We start from the raw sequence: 26661 nt of genomic DNA, 5'->3' as shown, positions 1-26661 counted from the left end.
AATAGCCCGGATGTCTATTGAGCCTTCATTACTGGGAGAAGCTTTATATTTCATTTTCTCCAGCAATTCTGCTCCCACTAGCCTTGCCAGCCCAGCTAGGAAGACAACGAAAGGCAGTGGAGCCCAGGCAGCCGCACCCGGGGGTTGCTGTTTTGCCCCGACGCCCCCTCGTTGGGCAGCTGCTGGAAGGGGTGTCCCCCATTCCCATCCCCGTCGCACCCATCCCGCGGGGCTGGGGCTGCAGGGAGTGCGCAGGGGTGCTGCAGCTGGAGGGGAGGGGGATACGAGGGGGCGCAGGTGCTGCCAGCTGGTAATGAGCGCCAGTTAGCCCGGGAGCCGCCCCGCGGATGGGGGAGCAGCCTCCCGCCGCCGGGGGGTCGGCCGGGGGGGTCTGCGGGGGCGACCCGCGGAGGGGGGGGCTGCGGCAGCGCCTTAAAGGTAGTAAATAAAGTGGTGGGTTGCGTCGGTGGTTGGGGGGGAGTGGGGGGTGTCAGTGCCGCGGGGGGGCGGGCGGAAACGGCCGCGGGGCTTGGCGGACCGGCCCGGTTCGTTCCCCCCCCCCCGCCGCTTTCCCAGACCTTTGTCTGGATGGGAAGAAGGATGGAGGAGCAGTGGTGGAAAGGGGAGCTGGCAGCAGACGTCCACCAGACCCTGAGGATGAAGGTTGGGTCCCACTTTGTTCCTTTCCTTTCCCCTCCTCGCCTTCCTCCCCTGCAGAGACGGCCGGCGGAGGGAGGGCTTCCTAATGCTCGGGCTGGCGCTGGGGCAGCCCGCCTCGGGCAGGTCCCAAAGTAGAGGTCTTCCCTGTACGCTGCCTTCTGAGCGAGATTTGTTCAAAGCCAAACCTGTGAAAGCTGCGACCTAAAAACACCTGCCTGTAGCTTTTCGGTAGCTTTAATTTAGCCGGGGTGGCGATGTTGACGACTCGTTGCGCTAGATGCTGAGAGGATGCTGATCCGCGAAAAATCAGCCTGTTACAGTATCTGGAGAAATAGCGCCGCTGCTTTTCCAACATATAAAGGCTAAAGTTGCAGTAAGAGATAGGACCCTGCGCCCTGGCAGACTGTAGAGGAGCTGAAGGATGTACAGACGCAGCTTGGAATGGCTTTTGTAGAAGTCAGCTTATCGTTTACCAATAAAATGTCCTGCATTAAGCAAAATAGTCCGGCCGCTGCCTGACAAACTGGCACGCCTGTGTGGAGAGCAGGTGGGCCTACAGCTGCTCCCTGCCTTCCCCGTTTCCCCGGGCAGCCTCCCGGCTCCGGAGAAGCTCTAAATGCAGTTCGTTGGGTAACAAGAGAGAGCCCTCAAGAAATAGTAACACCCTGTGCTTGATGCAGCTTTTAAGTTACAAAAGTTACAGCTGGCGAAGTTAATGCTTTGGGTGTTCTGTTCCCTTTGTTTTCTTTACAGGCATTTAGCAATAAATTGTGTCAGGTGAGGTAATGATTATTGGGTCTCTGCGAGGGGGTTGGTTTGATTTTGTGTCCTCTAGCTGAGGCAGGTCCTCCTGGCCTTGTGCTGGGGGGAATGACTGAGGGAATCCTACTGCCAGGGTCTTGAAAGGTGGGGAGAAGCTTTGGTTTGTTTATTCATTTATTTATTTTAAGTGTATCCACTACCCTTTAATCGGCTATTTCATTATTCAGCCTGCTTTCTGGATGCATCTGACATCCCTAGATTGCTAAAACTTCTTTGTCTATGGCTGCTAATCTAGGCCAGCTGAAAAGACAAGAACTCTTTGAATTCAAAGAACCTGCAAAGAGAGACAAGTGTCTGGGCTGCTCTGCTTTTGCTGCTCTGAGGAAGGTCCACAATTCTTTGTGCTTGGACAATTTTAATCCTAATTCTGCCCACCTTGCAAGAATGGCTTTTCTTTTTGAAGGAAGCACTATGTGAGAATCCGGAGTGCAAGTAGATCAAGCAAAAATAATCACAGTCCCTAAAACTACTTTGGTTCCTTTTCTTTGTTTTTTTTTTTTTTTTTTCTTTTTTTCCCCTCCCCAAGTAATATTCTGCAGAAACAACTCTTAAGTGTATTGCTATGGTTTGGTTTTTTTCATGACTAAAATGTCAGAATTTACCATAGAAAGTTGTGGAACTCCTTAAAAGGATCCTTCGGCAAAGTTTGGGAAGATCAGTAGTTCTGAGGTACTGAAGCCAGTTTTGGGGATGCCTATGGCTGTTGTGTAGAACAAAATAAGCTTCAGTAGCGGCATCCCACTATAGTGTAGCACGATAGTGCATTATTAGTGTATTAGCGTGTTAATACTAGAATACAGAAAATTCAGGCAATAGTACCCTCAAGCCTAAATGACCTCTTTGGTTTAAGACACTTGCTGAAGAGTCCTAGTCTGGAACATTGTGTGTCTCTAGTCTTGGGTGAGAATAAACAGGTCTTAGTTTCAGCACATGAACCTGACAGGAAAGTCACTTAAAGATGCTTGTCAAGGACGTTGAAATGCATGTTGTAGGCTGTCCCACTTTTTTCTGAAGAACACGCTTAAAGTCTGAGTTTCAGGTGATGAATAAAATGTCCCTTTTAAATAACATAAGCCTTTTCCTAAAACACCTGAAGGACCATTAGAAACACTTTTTGCTTGTCCCCCAAAATAATTTAGACACACAAATCTAGGAGATGTATATACCTACTATGAAACAACCCAGGTTTTATGTTAACAACAGGAAAAAATGTTATGCTATTCCTCCCATCCCCCCAGCTGGATCTGGGAGTTGTTCTTAACCCCATTGAAAGTTGGTGTCCTTTGTGGCAGACTGATGGATATGTTCTGCACGAGAGCAGATACTGAATGCCTGTGGTGTACCTGGCTTCTAATTTGGAGAGGGCTGAAAGGCGCTGAGAGGCTTTGTGACTTCCCAAAGGCCCTAGCTCAATACGGAGGAAATCAATAGCCCTGAATTGTCTGACCAGTAAAATATCTGTGCTGTGATTATTGGGATGTAGTGTTCAGCTTAGCAGGACTGTATTGTGTTAGTTATTGAGTGTGCTAACCTAGTGGAGCAAAACGCTTGAATTCCAAAAGTGTTACGTGCATCCTTAGACTTTAAATGAGAGGTTAAAGTATTCCCCTGGATTAGGGCAGAACATTAAACCTGTTGCAAAACTGAGCCAGGAAGAAAAATCAAAATTGGAACATACTGTGTGTTTGTACTAGGAGAGTCTATCACACACCAAGCCAAGAAAAGTGCTGTGTGTTTGTGCTGATATTTTCTGGTGCTTCAACTCCTCCTACAGTGGCCCTACATTACTGATAATGGAAAGGTGCTGGTTGTGCCAGGCAGCTGACTTGGGTGTCAAAAATGAGACCTCTCTCAGTGCTCTCTCTATTTCAACAGTCCTAAATACTCTGCAAGGGTGGAAAGCTGAGTAACAATTCAGTGTTGGATTTTCTGTTTGTTTGGTTTTTAGAGTTGAGGAAATACTTTGCTTTAGAAGGCAGTCTGAGTGTCCCAGAAACAAGTGACATCTGCTTGCTATTCTTCCCCCATTTTTGTGCTTATGTTGGGCTGTTTCCTTCCAGGATACGTTAAATTCCTGTGATTAATGAGAACTACTAGATCTGCCTGCATTTCCCTTTTTATTTGTCTCTTGTATGGCTTCTCAGAGCAGGGCCAAATTTTACAGGACTTGTTTGCAAATTTAAAAGGTTAATAATTGTAACTTGATCTTTTTAAAGGCAGTCTAGATTACTGTCTGCAGTTACTTTCAGCCAGGTGAGGAGAGCTGATTTTCTCTGCTGAAAGCAAACAGCTCTTCTCTGTTAAACTGGTAAAAATGCCTGATGAATTTCCTCTAGTGAAAGCTCCTCCACACCTGCCTCCCACCTCATCTTGCTTTAAAGATCTTAATGAGGAAATGCTGTTTACCACCATGATGTGTTTCATTCTACTTTGACACGCAACATTTCCCTCAGCTTTGTCCATGGTGTCAGCTTGGACCAGTCTCTGAAGCAGCAATGTAATCCCTACAGGGTTTGTTGTGAAGGGCCTTTTTCTTCACTGGTCTTTGAGTACTGTCACCATAAATGCATTTCTTGCAGTTTAAAACCATCCTGTCAGAAGTAGTGCAGGTCCTGTTATTAATTTTTTCAAGAAAAACTTCAGTAAAAACACCTCCTCTTTCTCGTCTCCCTGCACCCAGCATGAGTCCCCTCGTTTTCTGTAGTTCTGCCAAAGCATCTGGTTTACTTGACCTGTTGGTAGTGTGAAGGTCTGGATGTAACAGGTACCATTTATCTTTTAGCCTGTAAGACCACTCTTGTCCTTGTTATTTTAAAAACTGGTCATCCCCTTTGTGCTTAGTTAACTAAATGGTATGTTTGGTATGTTCAAATCTGCCTGGCACAGCCTGAAATTCAGGTTGGTGCAGACTAGACAGTTACACACACACTGAACGGAGGGAAGGTGTTAGGGCATTGCTTAGGTGGGGCTTCTGGTTTTTGTTTTTAAAAATCTAGATGAGAACTTCAGGGGTCCCAGATACCCGCATCCAGTTTTGGGCTCTTTCCCATTTAATTTAACAGGAGGATAAAATATTAACCTTCCACTCCGTACCTTTCCAGTTTGAATCAGCCGTAAAAAAAGTAGGTGTAATGGGCATTGAGGTGTATTAATATCAGGTTTTTTATCCAAGACTGGAAGCCCAGCAACAAAAGCGTAATTTGTTCACTTGACACAAAAAAAAAGAAACACACACACAAAAATCTCTAGCTTTCAAACCTCAGCAACAGCAGCATTACTGGTTGCTAGCTGTAGTTTGTTATAGACGGCAGCATGTGCACGGAGCTGAAAGGAACAGGTGTCCTAATAAAGTACATGGTTATTCATGATCTTGCTTTTTCCTTAAAGTTGGAATTTCAATTCTCACACTCCTTTCTCTGATCCTTCTCAGATTAGCTGCTGAACCTCTCAGTACTTTGAAGTGTGTAAGAAGGTCTTAATGAAATGCTTGATAAAATACCACAGTGGAACGTGTGAAGTAATGGATTTTCAAGCACAATACTAGTTCAACTTTCCCGCAAATTTCAAATGCCTGGGAGTGTTGTGAGGATGCTGAAGGGCAGAGTGGATTCAAGCACAAAATGCTTTTGCATACAGTTGAAATACTCTCTTGGTCTGCCCTGTTTTTTTTTGTGTGACATTTCAGTAGTATGCCTGGACCTTAATTTACGTGTCTAAGCCCAGATCTCAAGGAATGAAGCCTACCCTTATCTGTAGATATTTTGAAAGACAAAGGTGAGTGGTAGGGGAAATGCATGAAGGGCACTGAATCGTCATTTGAGGTGGCCTTTATTCTAGGTAAATGGAGGTAAAATTATTGAAGGTGCTGCTGTTCTTTGAAAGAGTAAGTAAAACAACCCAGTGTAAGCTGAAGTCATTGAGTAGGTTGGAACTTGAGGTTCTGTTTTTATGCGACTGGAGTTCTGGCCTTTGTGGGAGCTGCACATGAATTTGCTGCTTCTTTTGAGTGTGCAGGAGCAGTGGTAACGGTGGAGAAAAATCTTAATTTATGGTGTTTCATTTGTGCATTGGTGGAATCATAAATCGGTAAGGGTAGCTAGCTGTTGCTCTGTCCACCTGATTGCTCACTGTTGAGTGATGGGGAAAATAAAGGATATATTGCCCATGTAGCCTTCCTTATTAGAATGTGTCTGGATCTTACATTTTCACTGGAAATAATGCGAGGAACTGTCTGACATGCTTTTTGAAATGTGGTTCTGTCAGATTTGTCTCGTACTCATACATACTGAATCCAGACATGCGAGACTGGCATTTCTCCTAGGACCTGGTTAAGACTTGCCTAAAAGAACTGAAGGTTCCTTAAATAATGGAAATCACTGTAACTTTCAAGGCTGAGAGATATGGTTACGGCAGGGCTGAAAAGAGGGGTAATAGATGATGCAGTGAATCCTAGACCATCCCTTATTGCTGTGTCACCTAACAATTATAAGTGTTGGTGTGTCTCTGTTATAAGACGGTGTGGCTCATGCTTGCACAGACAAAGCAACTATGACTGTTTCAGAGACTTTCACTAAGCATCTCCGCTCTGTGAGGACACCTGTTCTGCTGGCCGTACCCTAAGAGCACTGCCTTGTCATATATCTTTGTCCTGCCCTTTGAGTTTGCATGGCCAGCTCAAAAGATTAGTAAAAGCCAAATTAATCAGCTGTACTCCACTATCAGATTGTTCACAAACATGCTAACTCTTAACCTTTCTGATCGATTAATTAAACTGCAGTCAGCTGCCTAAGCACAGAAACACCTAGCAGTAAGTCTTGCGTGAATCATTTTGTTATGGGAAGGCATAGTGCTGCAGTCTGTGCAGGGCAGGAGGATTGTTTCTGTGTGGGAGAGAGAATAATGTGACACTAGTTGCAGCATTAAAATGGTAGCATGCTACCTAGCCTACCGCAAAGCAGTATGCGGAGTGCCCTGAATTTTCAAGCTCCTATTGAAAAAAAAATAGTGTATTATACATTTTTCTTTGTATAACGTCTTCTTGCCTGCCTAAATAGAAGTTAGTTTTTAGTGGTTTCTCACGTGTGGTGCAGTAATAATATCTAGGAGATCAGTTTGGCACCTTTCTTCCACAGCTGGAAGATTGGTTAGAACACAAAACAGGAAGGAGTTTGTCCCTTTCAAAGAACAACTGTTAATAGCCTGCTAGATAAGCTTTCCCTTTATTTTTCATCTACGGGCATTTCTTTTTCCTGTTCTAATGGCAACAAGCTTGCAGTATTCTTACAACAGGAATTCTTAAGAATCTGTTGAGGTCACTTACATACTATTTTTCCAGAACATGCAACATACAGAGAGCCAAATGATTGCCAGAGTTACCATGGTTTTTACTACTTTTCTAACTTAAATACTTAGTAGAATTTTCCCTTTTTTTATGTATTTTAAATTTTAATGCTTTATATAGACATCACACAAGTGGTATCTTGGGTTTACATTCTTTCACACTGGATTAAGAAGAATCATGAAGATTTTGTTGAAACTTTAGTTGTATACCTTCACTGGGTAACTTTATTCATCGGCTGGAACTTTTTTTCAGACTTTGGGTTAGAAGCAGTGGTCAAGGTCTGTGAGCTGCCGTGGTAGCAGAGGCCATGTGATGGATCCTGTTTACATATCCAGAAACAGAAGTAGATAGTAAGATTAAAGAAGGATAATAATGAGAGAAATATGAAGCTCATAGTAGTAAATGGAACTTGCATCTGCATAGGTAAGTATTGTAACAGCTGTTTCAAGATGAATGGGCTTTACCGTTACCAAGTAGCTCCGGTTTGGTGTTTCTTTTTGCTCCAGAAGTGAGAAGGTAAGTTATCTGCCTCTCTGTAGAGGATGTGGCTCTCTGGAGATGCCAGTGTGCAGCAGCTGGGTATCTTGCAACTGAGATGGCTGGTGCCAAGAGAGGAGGGCAGTAAGAAACACCAGGGCTGTTATGGGGACTCAGGAGATGTTGCGTGTTTGACCCGTGGGACAGAATGGATCCCTACTGAAGTCCAAGTGTTCTGACATGGTTTAAAACCAGATTCAGTTAGCATCTCCCTGAATTTCAGAACCAGAGGCATATTTGCTACAGCATTTCATTTTCCTTGTCAAAAAGCCTGTGAGTTCTTTTAAAGTACCTTGATGAATTCCATGGTTGTTCCGAGAACTGATCATTATTAATGTGACTTATTACCATAATGTCACATCACTTGCTAACTTTTTCTACTGCTAAGTTTTTTCTCCTGACTGCTTGTCAGTTCATTACTGGCTTTATATCAGTGGGAGAACAGTTTTTCTGAAAAGAAATTGGACAGAAAGAATGTGTGTGTGTGTAATTTCTTGCTATGTTGAGCACCAAACCATCTGATGTCGTACTCTGATGAAGAGAAATGCTGGGCAGACTGGCCTACACCAGCTGCTGCTTCAAGGGAGCTGGAGGAATCTATCCTGTTTTGTTCCTCTCAACTTCAATGGCTGTCTGGCTGATTCAGTTCAAATGGGCAGTGAAAGCCTAACCTTCATGTGGTTGCTCCAAAGCTTTAGTTGAAGTCTTGTTTGCCTAGTATCTCCTTTAGGGATGGATTCTGCAGTGCATCTACTCAGCCTAGTTACAAAACCATCCGAAGCAGAGATGAACTCTTCTCTCCTGAGCTCAGGAGAGAAAGGGTGCCAGATGAAGTGGTCAGGTGGTGAGCTGGGTCTCTGCAGTGAAGGAATGGCTGATGTGTTGAGTCTGGCTGTCTTTCAGATGTGATTGCTGAGGAAGACTTGTCATCTTTAACACCACTTTAAAATGTTTACGCTGATTCCCTTCTTTTAGAAGGTCAGGTCTTGAAGCTGGTAGGAGGTGGCAGCTTAAAAACTGTCTTTGCCCTTAAGACTGACTTGCAGTCCAAGCTTTACTTTTCAGGTTTTGAGATTAAGTGGTGATCCCTTTAAATGCCATGCTCTGCCTTTCTGGAGACTTTCTGTGGAGAGACACCCATCAATATGGTGAGCAAAGATTGTTAAGTAATTTCCGAGACACCTGTGAACCTCTTACCTGCTGCCAATTTTAGCATTTCAATGTGGCAATTGCTCAGCAGTCCAAAGCAAAGCTGTTGAAGGAAATACAAATGAACAGGTCAAAGATAACCAGAAGCAGCATATGAAAGGGCAGGTCCCAGTTTCCTCTCTGTTTCTTTACTGGAGACAGAGGAAAAAATTAAGCAATGGAAAAAATTTATTTTATTCTTGGTCCCCAAAAGTCTGGCTTTTTCCATATTGCTTGTATTTGCTGATCCTGCACTGGCATTCCCAAAGCAGCAAAGATGCTTTTTTACTTAAAAGGAATAATTTTTTTTTCTCGATGAACTTATGCTAAAGAACCCTGTGGGGGGTTGATGGAAAGGGGTACATACCCACAGCCGTGTTGATAACTGTAAGTCAGCTATTCAGCTCTTGCATTATTACACTGTTACCACTTGCTTTCCTTTAAAAGAAAATCTGTCTTTAAAATCTTTCTTTAAAAGAAAAAGAAGATCTGTCAGTGTAAAAGCAGTCCTAATGAACTACTTATTAGCTGCTTCATCCTATGAGGTGCAGGGCAAGGCTCGCTCTTATACCCTGGATCAGTTAATACCAAGGAACCAGATCTTGTGAGAAACCCCAGCACGTGGCTCTGTTCCTTCTAATGTTAATCCTGAAGTTGAACCTTGTCGTGCTGTTAAGTCTCATTATATGGAAGCCCATGTGGGTGTTTTGGTGCACAAAAAGAGAATGCCTTTCACTTATGCCCTTTACTAGTAACCAATTTTCAAAATATAATTATATAAAAAAAAGCAGAGGTTTTATGGGGAGTAACTGTCTGTGTTAAACAAGCAGCATAATAATCCTGTTGGCTTCAATTCAGTGCTTTGGCTGATCTTTGAATTTTCTAGCGTGGTGGGCTGGGTAGGGGCTGCTCTGGCTTCTGAGCATCTGAGGTTCAGACGCAAGTCTCTGGATCTCTGCTTTCATTCTGAGCCTCTAGTGCTCACCCACTGAACTGTAACATTTAGACATGTAAGATTTTTTGACTAGTTGTATAACTGGAGTTACTGTTTATTTCTGGCACTTGTTATTGGCCTAAAAAGCAAATTTCATATTAAATATATATGCTGACCTCAGAGTATGTAGAGAGCATCATTTTTCTGGGACACATAACTGTTGAAATGAGAAGGACATTTCACAAAATAAAACTTGAAGCTCCTACCAGTCACCTAGCAGAACAAAATATTTCAGAGGCAGAATTGCCACTTGATTGTACAACAGCATGGACTTTGTATAGACATATTAAATAATGCCGTTATTTTAACTGATGTAAGCACTGAGCTTGAAACCATTTCTGACAGAATGCTGGATACCTTAGGAACTCCTGCTCTGAACCCGTGTATGTCAGTTGTACTGACAGATTGAAATCTCTGTACATAAGGCAATCAAAAAATGAAATTTATGGGAGTTTTCTGGGTATAAAACAATGGGGGGGGGGAACATGTTCCATTGTCTCCCTGCTTTATAAATTGTTACTGGTGGGAGATTTCTTTATAATCCCCCAGTGAAGGCTGTCCCGGGTTTCAGAGGGCTGTTTGCTTGTCCACAGTGTGTGTCTGTTCAGTCCGGAATGTGTTTTTTTCACTGACTTCTTAAAGAAGGCCTGGAAAGCAATCATCCGTAACAACACTCGGCGTGCTGTCTTTGTTAGCTGCTTCTCCAGTTCTGGAGCCTCCCTGGCTTCCAGGTATCTGTGCCCCTCTGAGCCTGATTGTGTAGCTTTTTTTTTTCTGAGAGCTGAACCTCCTCGTGACACGTCTCCTTCCAGGCAATGAAAAGAGCGTGGGGAGCCACCGTGCCGGCTGTGCAAGGTGTTGCCTCTTCCTTCTCTAAACAGGGTAGCCCCTGCAGATCCTTCCTCTGAATCCTGATTTATTTAGTAGAATTAACTGCTTTATGTACTGCTTTCTATTCTGCTATAAAACAAGTCTATCTTGCAGCACTGTACTACTTCTAATTTATTGTCAAATACTTATACGTCATTTTTGTGTTTACGTGCAGGATCTGAATTACGGAGAGATACACCTTGGTAAAATGTTTAGGTTGTGGGGTTTTTTAAAAAAATCCATGCCTATCAAATATATTCAGCCCATTTTGATTTTATTTTAGTCCAGCCATGGTAACTGCATAGTATATGACCATGTCTAAAATGACAAAGCATCAACTTTTAGGTGGCATTAGTTGGTGGGTGTTCCCAAGGAACTTCTCTCCTTCCTGTAACTATTTTTTACATAGTGACTACAGACTTGCACTTAAAACCCTTGCATGTGAAGATCTAGCATAGGTAGATCAAAAACTTAAGTAATCCTGCTTTTAAAATGAGAAAGGGGCAATATCAGAAAAATGTCGTTTGCCCTTCTTGCCTATGAAACTCTGTTAAAACCTGACTTAACAGTTCAGTTTGGGTGAACAAAATTAAAAACGAGTCCTTCAGGAACAATTTTCATGGCCAAGAAGTTTGGTGTTCTGTAGAAAGCAACAGCAAGTTGTTCCTTGTTTAAACTGTAGTTTGCAGTGTTTGCCCAGGTGTTTAAGGCTTGTGAGGAAAGTGTGTGGATGACCGAAGTTAACTGACTGTCAAAACGCGCAGTAATCCAGCCCTGATTTCTGTATCAATCATAGTGCTGTAGGCACTAAGTGTTTGCCATAGCAGGTGGTGGCTGTTCGTTTGGGATTCTGAACACTGAAATTATTTGTTTCAGTACCTCTTTCCTCCCTTTTTTTTCCCCCCCTTAGGAACTTAAGTTGCCTATGTATAAGGCTCAGTCACCACAGATTGGGATGCGACGATACTTCATTGATCTCTTGACTGTCCTCAGCAACCACTTTAATCTCTGCCCTACGGCCCAGCATCTCGCTATCTATTTATTGGACCTCTTTATGGATCGCTATGATATCCCTGTCAAGCAACTGCACATCATTTCATTTGCCTGTCTTCTCCTAGCAAGTAAGTTGGCTGCTCTCTGTTAAGGCTTTTTTTTTTTTCTGAACAGATGGTTGTTTTCCTTGTACAGCGTGTGCTATTTTCTCTTTGTTAATTTTCCACTGACTTAAGGTAAGGCCTACTGAAGTCCAAGTCAAGACATAAAGCAGTCTGTTAATAAACTCTGTTCGACTGCATATGCTGGCATCAACATGCAGGGGAAGTTTTGGCAACTGAAGCTGGGTCAGTGGAAGGGCACAATGAAGATCAGGGAGTGATGGGGTGGGAAGGAAGTGGCAAGACTGGGAGAGGTTAGTTCCAAGGAAGAGTTGGTAGTAGGGAGCAACGTCTGGGTAACATTCAGCCTCTCCTGGAGATCAGTCCTTGGACAAGCTGTGCCTGTGTTCACTGGGCATAATCAGTTCCTTGCAAAGTGGAAGTTTCTTATACAGGGGCGAAAGGAAAGTTTGCTTCTCGAGGCACTCGGTGGATGTGTTGACGATACTGGAATGCATATTGCTTGTTCTGGGCTCCTATCAAATAGCTAGGCAATACTGAAGTTTCAGTATTGGCATCCATTTAGCAAATGATCTTGAACATTTGTCATTAGTGCTTTCTTGATCTTCTCTGCAGCCAGGGCTGTGCAAGTAGAGGAAAGCGAGACTGGTGCCTCAAGGAATTGCAGTCTACCCTTGCAGACTTCTGAACTCTGTTTCTAGGTTACAGAGAAATTAGCCTGCCATATGAGAGCCATGCAGAGCAATGCGCTATTGTGGGCAACAAAAGTAATGCAAACTCTAGCATTAATGGCTGAAAAGTGCACATAGTAGTATTGGTTAAGGTAAAAAACACTATGGAGAGCCAGAAGCTCTTGAGGAAAGAAGGTGATACTAAACGTTTACCCCTCAGGACATGAGTTTGCTTCTGCTTTTCCTTGGTGGTTGTGTCTGAAGATCTTAATCTGCAGAGATAATGGTAAAATAATAAAAAGCCCAATACACTTAGTGTATTTAAGTAATGCTGTCTGTCTGACTCCAGAGAAGACAGTGAACTACATAGAGCAGTTACTGGTATTGCAAAAAAGGCCAATATTAAAATCAGAACAAAGAAGAATATAAGTAATTGCTGTAGGTGTGGTCTTAAGGCAGCCTAAGTGACTTGGATATCACAGTTCTGCTGACATGAACCTTTGGTGAGCTCCTTCAGATTGGCAGAAAACAATCCTAGCTGAGGAAGTGTTTTCTTTATTTACCAGAGAGGTATTTTTCTGAGGCTGGACAAGCTTCAGGCTGGTGTAATGGAGGGGAGAGGGGCTAGGGCTGATTTGTAAATTGTTATGAAACCATTAATTTCAAACACATCAGACTGAAGTACCAAGTTCAGGAGGCCTGGAGGCTGATGCCTGCTCAGAGGTGTGCTCCTTCAGCTTTCAGAGCATCTCTCTTTCTTTTTTTGGGTAACCTCATAACTACAAAATGCCTTGCAACATTGCTAGCTTTTTGGGGTTAGGTTTTTTTCCCAAGTGCGTGGATAAGTGTTGCCTCCAGGGAAAGAGAATAGAATTTTCTTTACTTGAAAGCGTCAGGTTTATCCATTCTCCTCCTCCAATTTTCCCCAGCATAAAATTGATGCTTCAACAATTCTTCTAAAACTTTTCATTTGGATTTAGAGGAAGATTTTATAGCTATAGTTTGTTTCCAGTGCTATGCAGATAGGATGAAAACGGTACCCTCAAACTTTGTATGAATTGTCAGAGTTGGTATACTGGTAAGACTTCGGGTGGAAGCTCACTCTATGAGTCAGGAGAGCTGGACTGCGGACTTCTGTAGCTTCTAGGATTTAAAAAGAAGCAAAAAAGCTTTCAAGATTCTCATTATGTAAATAGCTGAAGTAAAATGTAACTTTAGGCTACCTGTATGCAACTGTGAAGGAAAAGGAAATTCACAGGTAGTCCTATGATAACACTAAAGGGAAATGCTTTGCAACTTCTGCCTGTTTTTTTTTTTTAAAAAAAAACAAACCACAAAACAAACAAAAAACCCCAGTTCTTAAAAGAGCAAGCCTAAGTCTAGTGAGCTAATGAGTATGAGAATCTTTATAAATTAACACTAGAGTAATGCAGTAGCATGTGCATATCCTGATCTGGAATTAAATTATCCCTTAGAGGAAGGGGGAAAGGTCTAGTACTGTAAAGGCAGCTTTCCTACCAATGTGTAGAAACAAAACACTGAAAGCTGAACCAAAGCAGCTTTGGGTAAAATTAATGCCTAATTAACTTGTATAGATAGGGTTTAAAATGCAAGGGCTCAGTCTGGAGACTTTTGGGAGCATAATAAGCTTTGTTTACTGTCTGGGCCTTCTTAATGTGCAATAAGGATGCTCTTTTTTTGGTATGTGTAGTTCAAAGTGATGCAAGTCAAGTCAGGAAAAGGAACTTTATAGTAAGTGGGATTCTTGTGTTTAGTTTGTTACTTTCAAAATTACATAAAATGGAAGAAAACTTGTACTGTGATTTGTTTTGTAGTAAAAGATTCTGAGTAAGTCAGAATTATTGACCTGAAGTCATCTTGAAAGTTCTCATTGTAGCAAAGAAGAATAAAATTAGTCATTTGCCTGTTACTGCAAATGCAGTCGTTCAAGCTTCCCGCAAAGCATTACTGTAGCAAGGTGCATGTTTTTTCAGCCGAGGATTGCAGCAAAAGTGCTCTTCTGTCTGTATTGCAAGATGCTTGTACTTTTAAAAAATGATATACCTTTACTGTAGAGAGCAAAAAAATCTTTTTAAAATAGTTATGGCATTTACATCATACCAAGATGAATGTTTAATACAGAATGTCCTTCAATAATTGTTATAAACACATCTGGAGAAACTCTGGGTTTTCTTCCTGATTGCTTTCTTAGAATAGAGTGAGAAATTAAGGGTAGTTCATAGGCCACAAGCAAGACGAGGTGTAGTTAGAGGCAAGAGTACTTATTGCCACTAATTACGGTAAGCGTGGATTTTATTGTGCCCCTCCCACCCCCAAAGAGAAGCATTTAGACACTAGTTTTGAAATGGAAGCAACAAACTCCTAAGCTAAATGCAAGTTGAGGGTGATTTTTAAGCTCAGAAATTGTTGTAAGCTTGTATTTAGTTTTGAAGTTTGCTTCGATCTCAGGTCGAAAGGATCTCAAACCTGTCCTTTTTTTTTTTTTTTTTTCCATTGTCATCACATATTTTCAACAGCACACAACAGCAGTGCTCTCTCAGCATTTCACTAGATGCCCTTTAATTAGCTGGAGCTAATGTCTCTTGCTGTATTCTAGAAATGCATTTTGACTGGTTGTTCTCTTTCCCCAGACAGGGAAACTGGATGGTGCTTGTGCTTCCCACTTTGGTAATGACTGTGAAAGATACGAGGGAGTGAGAAGATAATACTGTTCCAAATTGGACTAGCAGCCAAGTAATGTTCAGCCTGGACTTGCTGCAGTTGAGAGGAATGTGGGTGTGTGTCCCTCAAATCAGCTAGTCGTTCACTAGCTGGAAGATGTATGTTCCTTTTGCACTGTATGCGCAGTGTGATAATTGGAAAAGGCCTCTGGAAATTCCTGCCAGATAGTTTAGCTCCTTGGAACATCTATAAAAGATTTGAAGTTTACTAATATCATCAATGGTTATTATTTCCTCTGAATCCATTCTGGAAAAGAATGGTAAAAATTGTTCATATTAATCTAGAGGTGAACTGAAGGCTGTTGTGGGAGGGAAGGAAAAATTGCTGGAAAAATTGAGTCAGATACTTTAGGAATGTGTTTAGAATAGTCTGTCCCTTTCACTTGCATTAAGGGAACTTTAACTTAAATCAGAATTATAAACTAAACATGATTTTGTAACACAAAAACCTGGTCCACATGGATGTTTTGGCTAGCTAGGTACACAGTTAGAAGACAGAGGACCTCCTTTTGAGGTCCAGCTGTGGTAATACAAGAGGTCATAGGGTTCCGCTACTGCAAGACCATTAGTGATGTCCAGTGGTTTTAATTGCTCAAGACAATCCGTCTGTCCCTTGTCTTGAAGCAGGCTAGTGATTGCTCAGGTTGACTGCTGTTAGGTCAGGGAGATGCTGGCTTTTTGTGAGAAGCAATGCTGGGCAGCTGGGAATTGTGGCTTTCAGGCAAGCCAGCTGGATCTGGGCAGGCCAGTTACCAGTACACCTGCAAGAGAAGTCAGGATTGCTGTCTCTGCACCAGGCTATGGGCAGATGCTCGCTTTGCAAACAGATATTACTACTTTTTTCCCCCAAAGTGCCCCAGTGCTTTGAGTAAGCTCTGATTTTTCTCTAGACAAACATCAGCTGGCTGATGGTTTCAGTAAGTGTAATAATCTGTTTTAACCAACATTTTGCCTGAAGGGAATTGAGGAACTTCCAGTTCACCCCACCTGGCAGCTGAGAAAGCAGCCCCTTATGGAGGAGCACTGTTCAGCAGCAGCAGGTTGTAATGTTTTAAACTGCATCTTCATCAGACAATTTACTGCAGAAGATGACTGTGATGTTTTAAGGTGCTCTAGCCCTAAGTGCCCTGTTAGAAAAAGCGATTGTGTAAAGATATCCCCTCTGCTTTAGTGCTACTTGGCTCAAATTGCCTGCTGAAAGCTGTGCAAACCATCTGCCCCGAAGCAGATGAGTTGGACTGACACAACCTATTCAGATGGTCCAGCTGCAGGAGCCGTGAACTCCGGGGAGAGAGCAAGCACCTGGGCAGTAAGTCTTAAACTGCTGCCAACTGTTTCTTTGGTGAGTTCTGTAACTGTGGTATACAGGGGCTGTACTGCTATGGTGTATTGGCATCGTTAAAGCAGTGCAGCTTTTGCTTGTTGCTGTAAAATCCTAGCTGGGTCTTAAAAGCTTCTCCTTTCTTCCCTGAAGAGCTAATCCTCTTCAGTAGCAGGTGCTTCAGTACCTGATAAAAGCAACATCTCTCTCTGTCTCAGCCATTCAGTGGCATTGAACGTTCCAGCAATTCTAGTTCTTATGGCCTCTCTTCCTCAAGAAGGTCTGCTGCTATGGAGACATAAGTTTTCAATTTTGAGTATTGTTTTAAGCAAAGCTAGCTTACTGTTCCGCATGTCCAGTGCTGCATTGCTTCACAGAGTACTTGGTGGTTTTCCTGGCTTTATTTTGCCCAGTTCCTTAATCAGCCAGTGGATTCTCAGCAGCTGCCTTAACTCAGGACAATAAAAGAAATTAGAGCAAGAAAAGATGCCTGTGCTAAATGGGCTGCGTTTAGGGCACGGATAGTCCTTTATCACCTAATTCCCCACTGACTGCGTGGAGCCCTTGTCAGACACCAGGCAGCTTTTCTGACTGTGCTTTGTGATCCGTTCTCCATTTGTTGTCCCACTTTCACGAGCAGGTAACTGTTCTGGCAAGGGCAGCTGAGCTACTTATTTTCAATGACAGATAATAGTGGGTGTCAGTCTGGATATAGATTAGTGCAAAACTTAGTCTGTAGTCTTATTTTTTTAAGTTTCGCTGTTGCTGTAACATGTACAGAATATTTTCCTCAGTAATTAAACTTTACTATAGTAAGGCATGAAAAACTCAGGTGCCTTGAGCAAAGTGGTTTGCAGGGGTGTGAGGTATTGTAGAGACAGGTGAAAAATCCCTGACTGCTCACTTTGCAGGACACTGCAGGAAAAGGAATTAAGCAGGCTGTCTCTAAAATAGCCTTTTTCTTGCCTTGCTTAGAGGACAATTAGAAGCTGTGTTTGCATCTGGGGGTGGCATGGGGGAGTCTCATAAGTTTGTTGTACCACCTTCTGCAACAATGTAGGAATAAAGAAAAGTAGTCCTTCAGCTGTGTAAGCAGCCATAGGTCTTGTCTTTATGCTGAGTTAGATGGTCTTGAGTGGTCTATCCTTTTGGATTGATTTTAATTTTTTATGGGACAAAAAGTGCTTACATTTTAATGACTCTCTAAATTGATAGTCCTTTATGTTCCTTGGTCTTCTCAAGGACTCTGAAAATGTAATGAAACTGCCTACGTGTCCTGTTTTTGTTTTGTTACCCACGCAACACCCGAGGAGGATCATCTACCCAACCGCCAGTAATCAGTCTGTGTGCTGCATAGCTAGGTGTACTTAGTGACTTGTGCCTCCCACGGTGGATGAATCAGTTCTTCAGGGTACTTCTGATAGCAGTGATGCTCCTCTGAGACCTTTAGTTTTTTGTAGTGAAGAGCTGGTATGGATTGATAGACTGTTTAAATAACGTGACAAATGTACCCTTTGTAACTTAAGCCTGTTCCCCTTGACAACAGGATTTACCCCGGCTTTCATTCATAGCACAAATGTGAATGTGTGACATGAAAAGCACTCACTTTGTTTTTCTGGGGGAGCATCTGATTGTAGAATTCAGTGTGGAACAGAACGTGATCTAAAGTAACTTGGAAAATCTTTGCATCATTAATTACAGTAACACTACACACTCCTAAACATGTTCCATGCTGCCCCATTTACTTAGATTTTACAAAAAAGTTAGTCACAAATGTAAACATGCATTACATGTTCATCTTATTTTATTTATCCTATTGACCTTAGTAGGCCTCCTTGCATAAAAATTTGCAGCATCTAGATACTTCTTAAATTAAGCGTTCCTTTAAGGGCTTATGATTCTATTACCTCAAGACAAAACTATTTTTGAGGGCACTAGTGACAACTAAATGGTTTTATCAGTAAGAGGAGCTCAGAACACAACAGCAAACTTTTAATTTGAGGTGTCTGCAGTGGCATTTCAAAAGCATGCAAATGACTCGTACACAATCCACATGAACATCAAACTGCAGACTCCAGGTGGTAATGTAGCTGAAACAGCTTTGTTTTTCTTCCCAAAGTGTCATGTTGATTAAACCAGTCAGTGTTATTTGTTTGGTCAATATTAGACTTGCAACTGTCTTCTCTCAGCCCTTCATGTTCTTGCTGCAGTTGTTTTGGAGGTCCTGGTTCAGCATGAATATGCTGTGCAGAGAATCCCAGTTTCTGGTGTAACTGAAGGAACAAAAATAGGAAAGGTATCAGAATATACTATTAAATTAGGGAAATGGAAAAGGACACACTGCATTTTAAAAACATTTTCAACCTATTATTTCCCAGCTTGCCTCTGATCTCTTTGGTCTGATAGAATGAACTCACTTTTGCCATTTTCTCCAGATTTCAATTTAAAAATAGGTGGGAAGTGCTTGGTAAACACGGAAGCAAAGTATTACTTAGGTCAAGGAGGAATTGGGAAAGGAAATATGATCAAGTTGCTTGTATGCTGCTTTGGAAAGTAGTTAATATTCAAATTTCACAGTTTATTTGAAGCAGAACTCCTGAACTGCTTTCTCTCCCCCCATTTCTAACTCAGTTTTGGAGTCTGTCTTCAACTTAACTAGCTACCTTTATACTCAGTGTCTCCAATCTGCTGCAGTGTGTTGACACCAGAGGGAAATTTTTCACAGTGAGGACGGTCACCATTGGAATAATCTCCCCAGGGAAGTGGTTGACTTGGCCATGTTGGACACCTTCAAGAGTCGTCTGGACAGGGTGCTGGGCCATCTTGTCTAGACTGTGCTCTTCCTAGAAAGGTTGGACTAGATGATCCCTGACATCCCTTCCAACCTGTGATTCTATGAACTAGAGTGTTGAAAAGTGGAAGGGGGGGAATTAATAAAAAACTAGTAATCTAAATTACCAGATTTTAGCTATTGTCTGTTATTTTTAACTCTAAAAGAAAAACAGTCTTCATAAAGTCAAACAGCTTTGCCCTATGTCACTACTGTGCTGATAGTCTGCTCTCCAGACTATAGTCTGGCCTTTTGAAATTCCCATGGTTGAGTGGGAAGAAAGAAGGAACTAGAACTTGCGGAAGCCAGAATGACAGATCTTGTCCTTAGTTTCCTGGTCATGCAGCATACTCCTTAAATTTCTGTATCAGGCTGTGATATCTATCACCTTGTGGGGAAAAAACAAAGGGTTAACTTTTTTCTCTCAAATGTAATTTTTCTTAAACCGTTCTTAATTCAGGTGTCTTTCACTGTCAGCATGCTTACAATCCTTTCCTGTTCTGCTTCATATGATGGATGAATTTTGTTTTTCACTGTTATCATAATGCTTTTTTATAGTGAGGTGGCTGCTATAGTACCTTTTAATGCATTTCATATCCATGATACGTGAACAGGCTCAAAGATGGAAAATCCGTTTTTAAATGTGTTAAAAAGACACTTAAGCTGCTAGTACAGAGAAGATTGTCAGATTTTAATACGCTGGAGACACTTTGGATGGAATTGTTATCCTAAATGGATAGCAAGATCTTACTTCCTTTTAAAATAATTTTCTAGTGCAGTACTCCTTTTAATTGTCTTCTAGATTTGATGAGAATACTCTGAGGCTGTATGACATGCTAATATCTTGTCAATTGGTCTGTGTTGGTAAAGGAGGACTCTTAGAGGCAATGGAAGGACAACTGAAGCAAGAATCAATTGTGGCATATATGGCCTCAAGAACAAAGAGGGAAAACTACTACAGAGTACTTCTAAGTAGCTATGGGTTTGGATTTTGCAGCAGGGATATTCTTTAAGATGTACTGGAAACATTTCTGGTGACTGTTGCTAGCTCTTGAACAGGGAGTGGCTGGTAGATAGGTCACTTTTGGCTTGGTAAAACAACAGCATAAATTTTAGAAGACTTCATTGCTTTCTTAAGTTTGCAGTAAAGTAACTCTGTTGCATTATTATTGATAGCTCTAACCCTGGGAATCAAATCTGGTATTGGATGCTTTTTATGAAAGAAGGGTGAATAGAGGGAGATCATGTTTTTCTGTACAAAATGACAGCACTTTATAGCTACTTGTGAAAACTAGTCATTCTAAAGACTACTGCTGTTTCACTGTGCTGGTAAAGACAATTTAGAAACATGTACAGCTTTGCTCAGCTATCTTGTCTCTGAAAATGTATTCTCTGTCCTAACCCCATAGGAATTATTTATGTTAATCACTTGGTTACAGTATACTTCTCCTAGCCTTTCAGTGACCTTCGCTAATGAGGCCCTCCAAGACAGGAAGGAACAAAGAGAAATTCTGAATTAGCAAGGGCAAAGGTGATGTTGCCCGAAGGTTTTTAATGTCTTCCTTTTTGTAGCATGTGCATTTAGCTTCTATACCCAAAGGAACATTTTTTTTCCTCAATATTGGATCTTACTTTGCCATATCTTCTCCACAGTGCTTGCTTTCTTCACACTTGACTGAATGCCCTTCAGCAAACTGCTTCCAGTTATTGTCAGAAAAACTATCTGTAATCCTAAAGAGTTTATAATCTTGGGTTTGGCATCAATACTTTACAAACAATTAAATAAACAAACCCATAAAAAGGATATGGGAATATGTTGACCAGTCTGTTAGCTTCTTTCCTATTTGTGTCACTGTACTTCCCATCCTTCTTTAAAAAGCACCTTTTATCTTTAGGCTTCCCAGTTTTGGAGTGTTCTTTGGCTTTTGGACACCCAATCATAATGATAAACCTTATCTGAACACAATCTCTTCTGGCAGGTAAATTTGAAGAAAAAGAAGATCAAGTTCCAAAGTTGGAGCACTTAAATAACCTGGCATACATGTGCAGTGTGAATGTGGTATTGAACAAGAAAGACTTGCTTAGAATGGAAGTGCTGCTTTTGGAAAGCTTCAACTGGAACCTCTGTCTACCAACACCAGCACACTACGTTGACTACTACCTCTCTGCGTCCATTGGTGAGAATGACCTTCACAATGGTTGGCCGATCACCTCACTGACCAAAGTCAAAGCTTTTCTGGAGAAATATGTGTATTACTTCCTCAGTTTCTCAGTACAAGGTAAGAGGCTGAGTTTTACGGTAGAATGATCTTCTGTTGGGCAAAAGACAAAAATCTGAACAAGATAACTGTGCAATCTGTATTATGACAAATCTTAAAGCCCTTATCTGTGCAGAATAGTTTCTCTTTGCAGTTATTTCAGATAGCAAATGGTACGGTGTCCTTTCCTTGTGCATAAATCTCTTGTCTCCTTTCAGAAGAATCTAGGGGTTTGAGATCAGTTTTATTTTCTTCAGCTTAGAACACTAATTGGAGAGACTGTCAGAAATGGGGTCTAATGTTTGATCTGCCAAATAGTATGAATTACTGCTAGCCGCAGACATGGTATTACATAGTTCAATGTACGAATCTTTTTAAACGGTATTTTTTAGAGGGTCTGTGTGCTGCAAGACATGATGTATTTGGAATGACAGGACTTTCAGCGATTCGATTTGCAGCATCACTGCCAATATCTGCCCATGTGAGAGGCAATGAACTGCAGCATCCTCATAAGCAGGTTTCAGTACTAAAGTATTGACAGTCACACATGCATTTACATAACTTCGGTTCAGCTGAGACCAGTCTACAAATTTCGGCACACTCTGTTTCATGGCTTTTTCTGAAATGAAACCATAGTGAAAGTAGTTACAAACAAGTAGGACAAAGGTCTTCAGGAAAGCTTTATCCAGTTTTTAGGAGACTTTTTCTGGTCATGAGTTAATCATCTGAGATGTGTGGAACAAAGCTGAAGATTTAATTTTGTCCTTTTCTGCCATGTATACAGTAATAAGCTCACTGCAGTGATTAGTAAGAGTATAATCCTTGCTTTTTTTCCTTTTGTAGATCACACTTTTCTCCATTTTCGTCCATCTCTGATTGCTGCAGCTTGTGTGTGCACCTCGCGTATCTGTATGCAGATTTCTCCTGCCTGGACCACACAGCTTGAATTGTTAACATGTTATTCCTGGGAACATCTTGCCCAATGCATTGGAATGATGCTCATGTAAGATCAGAAAAAATGTAACCTGCTTGTGCTCTTAAGAAGATGTTAATACTCTTTCTTTTTTTAGAATTTTTTTAAAGTAATTGTTTAGCTATAATTGAGTACAGTGTTACACAGGTAATCTCTATCTTCAGTTTGGGGAGAGGAACGAATGGGAAAAATCAGGTCACTTTGCAAATATTGTTAAATACAGTATTTAGTAATGTGGAATGGAGTGCACAATTCAGTGTTCATTATGTTTTCTTGTACTGGTTGTCTATGTGATTGGATGGAAGCCTTTTTCCCTTTGTTTTCTCATTGTACCTGCAATATACTTGCTGCAGAGAGACACTAGTGTATCTCTAACATCAAGAATACAGTAGGGAGACATTTCAGAACTATTCTTTGTTTTTTCTCCAGTAAAGGGCACGAGTGCGATGCATCGCTACTGGTCTGGTGTGTGAGCACATACAGTCCTAACAGAAAAATTGAAAAGTTTATAGAATGATTTAGGTTGGGAGATGGTGGGCCTTGGAGATAACTTCTGAACTGCTACTTAAAGCAGGATCAACTGAAGTTAAATCAGACTGCTTAGGGTGTTGTCTAGTCAAGTTTTGACTACCTCCAAGGACGGAGACTTCCAAACCTCTCTGGACGACTTGTTCTGATGCGTCGTCATTCTCATGATAATCAGAAGTGTGAAAATGTTTCTTCCTAATATGTAACAGGAATTTCCTTTGTTCCATTGTAGCTATGCACTGCAATACTCTGCAAATACTTACACGGACTATTTTAAAATGTCCGTGTTGTGGACTTAAGGTTCCAAGATAACCAGTCCATCAGTAAAAACATACTTGTGATGCAAAATGATCCATAAACCTGTTGCTAGTGTGTGAAGATTGCAGCAGGATAATTAGGAATTAATTTTGAAAGCAACTGAGGATTACCGTATGCAGCTAGGGCCAAAAAGCTGGTCAGGTAGCCTGACTGGTGAGATCTTTGGGTTATATGCAAGCTCTGAGAGCCTCTGTCTTTGTTAAATCTTACTTATAATTTGTTTCAGATATTATGAGAATGACATCAAAGAAGCCGGTAACATAAAAAAGCAAGTAACAATTCAACATCAAGAACAGGAAGCAGTGGGAAATCTGAGCCATCAAGCTTCTACTCAAGGTCTCTTCCAGCGTTCTAGTTATCACCCTTTAGCCCAGCATTCAGCTACTTTTGCCCAGTTCCCGTTGCCAGTGCAAGATTTGTGCTCTGCTTATCGTGACTCCTTACAGGCCCGCAGGCCCAGCGGTCTGCTTGCTGGGAGCACTGACAGCTTGCTGCACTCCTGCACAGCTCTTCATGCCAGCCTTCGCCCATCTGCCCAGACTCTGCCCGTCCAAACGCCCGCTGCTGTGCAGCTGGCCCTAGGAACGGAGACTGGACACTGCATTTCCATGGCTTTTGGCAGTAGTTACTTCAGTGGTCATCACTCATATGCAGCTGGGTGTTTTGATGGATAAATATTGATGTGAGGGAAAAGGTCATATGAACAGAGCTGAAGAAGAAACTGTGCGCGTGATACAAGATGTGTATCTGCATGAAAGCCTCAAAGGAGCAGAATCCTTATGACTCCCTCATTCAGAGGGTGTTGATCTGATCCACTGATCACTGGAACCTGGGTGCCTTTCTGCCAAGGGTTGTACCTTTGGCTCTTAATGAGGGAGAGAAATAGAAATTCATTAATACACCTCACTCAATGTCACTTTGAGAGGCACCTGCATAGAAACCCTGTGGAGATTACTTCCTTCTAGACTTCAGTTAGTGACTTGTTGGAGCTGGCTGAAAGTTGGCTGGAGAGTTATTTCAGGCTGGAGCGTTTGTTGAATTTCTGGCCAAGTAGCAACGCACCTAGTGGATGTTGCTGGAAAACATGGAGTACACTCCTCCTGTCCCAGTGATGTGTCACTTGAACAGCGGCAGCTTATACTACTGGAAGCTTCTACTAAAATATACCAGAATTGGTATCTGTTAAATGTAGATTTCGTTTATGCAGAAATCTGTGTAGAACACTTTCCATTTCCTTTGAGCAGGAGTGATAGTTCAGGAGCAAGAATTAAAGGCAAACAAGGGCCAGAAGACTATAAAATAATTTTTTACTTAAAATACTCTTGGAATCTAAACGTGGTGCTGCTGAATGGAACATCGCTCTGCCTTTGGTATTTAGAAACAAAACCAAAACCTTAAATCATGTCTTAATATTTAACATGCTGCTGCTTTTGAGACTGGAGATTCTTTTTAGTAAAATTGTTCATGAGCTTTATCAGGGGTTTAAGGTTACTTGAAGAAATCCTCTTGGAAAAATTCTTGAAAGTTTCACTGCCTTCAGTTATTCCATCTTTTGGGCTCAGTGACTTGTGGCAGTAGTTCAGGCTCAGGACAGAGGAACTGGTATTAATGGGGTGAAGGCAGGGAACTGGTTAACTTCGCTGTGAAACTGGAGCTTGATTGCAGTGCTAGACAATGCTGACTTAGTTTCTTAAATACCTTATTATCATTCTCTTGGAAAATGTAGCTGGTAAATTGAAGATATTGTTGCTTCCCTGCAATGAGACACACACCTACTGCCACATATCCAAAGGCCTCTTTTTTTCAACTGAAGCCAGAAATGATTCAAAAAAACTGGATAGGCTTTTTAATGTTAATGCAGATATTTAGAAGAAAGGGACTTCTGTGAGTGTGAAACTTCAGTTTTAATATATGCAACCACTATTTTAAGTTTCTTGGTTTGTCCCTTCTCTGAAGGTTCTCAGGACAGCAATACAAGTAATGTGCAATATGCTTGTACTGACTTGGGGCAATATTTTCAAGTTGCATGTTGAAGTGCTGTTTTAAATTATATTTTTAGAGAACTGTTTTTAAGGGTGTTCTAGGGTGGAGGGGAAAAAACTAGCCTGCATGCTAATGCGTTTGTGTAACTGTCTTTTGAGAATGCAACTTTGGGTATCAGGTTAATTTCTTCCATTCTGCAGGCTAGAGGAATCTTCTTGGTTTACTTTTTAAAATGCAAACTGTACATGAAAAGGCAGTACTCTTCAGAAATTAGTCTAGAAGTTCAGAGAACTTTGTTCATCTTTTATTCTCTTGGCTTTGTATTTATGTTAAGCTTTATTTCCAGAAGACTTTAGTGTATCTTATGTCATTCAACAGACAGAACAACACACGTGGCAGTACTGTTCTGTGGTTTTCCTTTGTTTATCATTACCCTTATAACTTGCATCACGTGCAGTGTGATACTTTGGATCGCCATCATGCTTAATTGTGAAAACACTTGCTAAATTCCCAATGAAAGTTTCCAGTAAAGAATACACAGCTGGAGTACCCTCTTTTTTTTTTTTAAAGCGGTTTTTCCTTAGCTTTTAAGAGCTAACAAAGAATATATGTCTATACCTTAAAAATACTTGACCTGAGCACTTGTAATGTTTTACGGAACAGAATAGTGGTAGGATGAATGTGATGGAAAGGCCTTACCATACAATAAATTGTGAAGGAGTAGGCAGATCAGGAACTTAGTTACTGCACAAGAAATTAGGTCCTATTCCAATAGTTATTTGTGTATATAAGGAGGTACAAAGTGGGATGAGGCAATGGCTGAAGAAACAAGCAGAAAACGCACAGAGGCAAGGTAGGGACGTAATATAAGAATGGATTGTTCCAGCTCAGGTGGCCACTGTGTCTTGGAGACTTGAAAGGCTGAACAGGAGGATGTGGTTTTATGTTTACTCTTTCTTCTGGTGACTGTATCTTCTAAGGAGGAACTGTTCACCGAGTTCTAGGTTCTGTTTGCGTCATTGTATCTGGGGTGGAGTTGGGACAGATTAAGTCCAACAGCAAACCTGAAAAGTAAAAGATTTATGGGAATCTGAGTTGGTCTAATACAGCTTCAAGGGACAGTTCTCTCCAGAACACTTTAAACGTTGGTGGCAATTCCACACATTTAATTTTCAAGTCAACACTTTTTCCCGTGACTAACTTTTTTCTTTTGTGAAAACATACCTCCTCAGGAAAAGCAAACATAGAAGAGTTCAGCCAACCTAAAGACACTTTTCTGAAGACTCTTTGCCACAATTAGCTTTGGAGGGAGTTGCAGAGGTGCATACAAAGCTGAATTAATTTTTAAACAAATGGATGCAAAACTTCCCACCTTGCGCTTGTGCTGTTTGATGCTGTCAGTTGCAGCATATTCATTCATAGATCAGAATCTCTACATGATGATTAACTCGTATTTCCCTGGCAGACTTTGAAGAAGGAAAGGCTGCTGCAAAAGAAAATGCAGTGAAACA

General features: G+C 41.5%; 1 protein-coding gene across 1 annotated transcript; it reads left to right on the top strand.

Moving 5' to 3' along the window:
- The first annotated feature begins 597 nt into the window (after positions 1 to 597).
- CCNJL (cyclin J like) lies at positions 598 to 24640 on the top strand. Its single transcript, XM_075102095.1, has 5 exons — positions 598 to 663; positions 11323 to 11533; positions 21070 to 21369; positions 22192 to 22351; positions 23394 to 24640. Exons 1-5 carry the CDS (start codon positions 601 to 603, stop codon positions 23839 to 23841), a joined length of 1182 nt encoding a protein of 393 aa, XP_074958196.1. The 5' UTR covers positions 598 to 600; the 3' UTR covers positions 23842 to 24640.
- The last annotated feature ends 2021 nt before the right edge of the window (positions 24641 to 26661 follow it).

Source organism: Phalacrocorax aristotelis, chromosome 8 (genome assembly GCF_949628215.1).
Source record: "Phalacrocorax aristotelis chromosome 8, bGulAri2.1, whole genome shotgun sequence".
Taxonomy (NCBI): Eukaryota; Metazoa; Chordata; class Aves; order Suliformes; family Phalacrocoracidae; genus Phalacrocorax; species Phalacrocorax aristotelis.
Note: the sequence above shows the minus strand (reverse complement) of the source record. Positions and strands in the feature narration are given on the sequence as shown.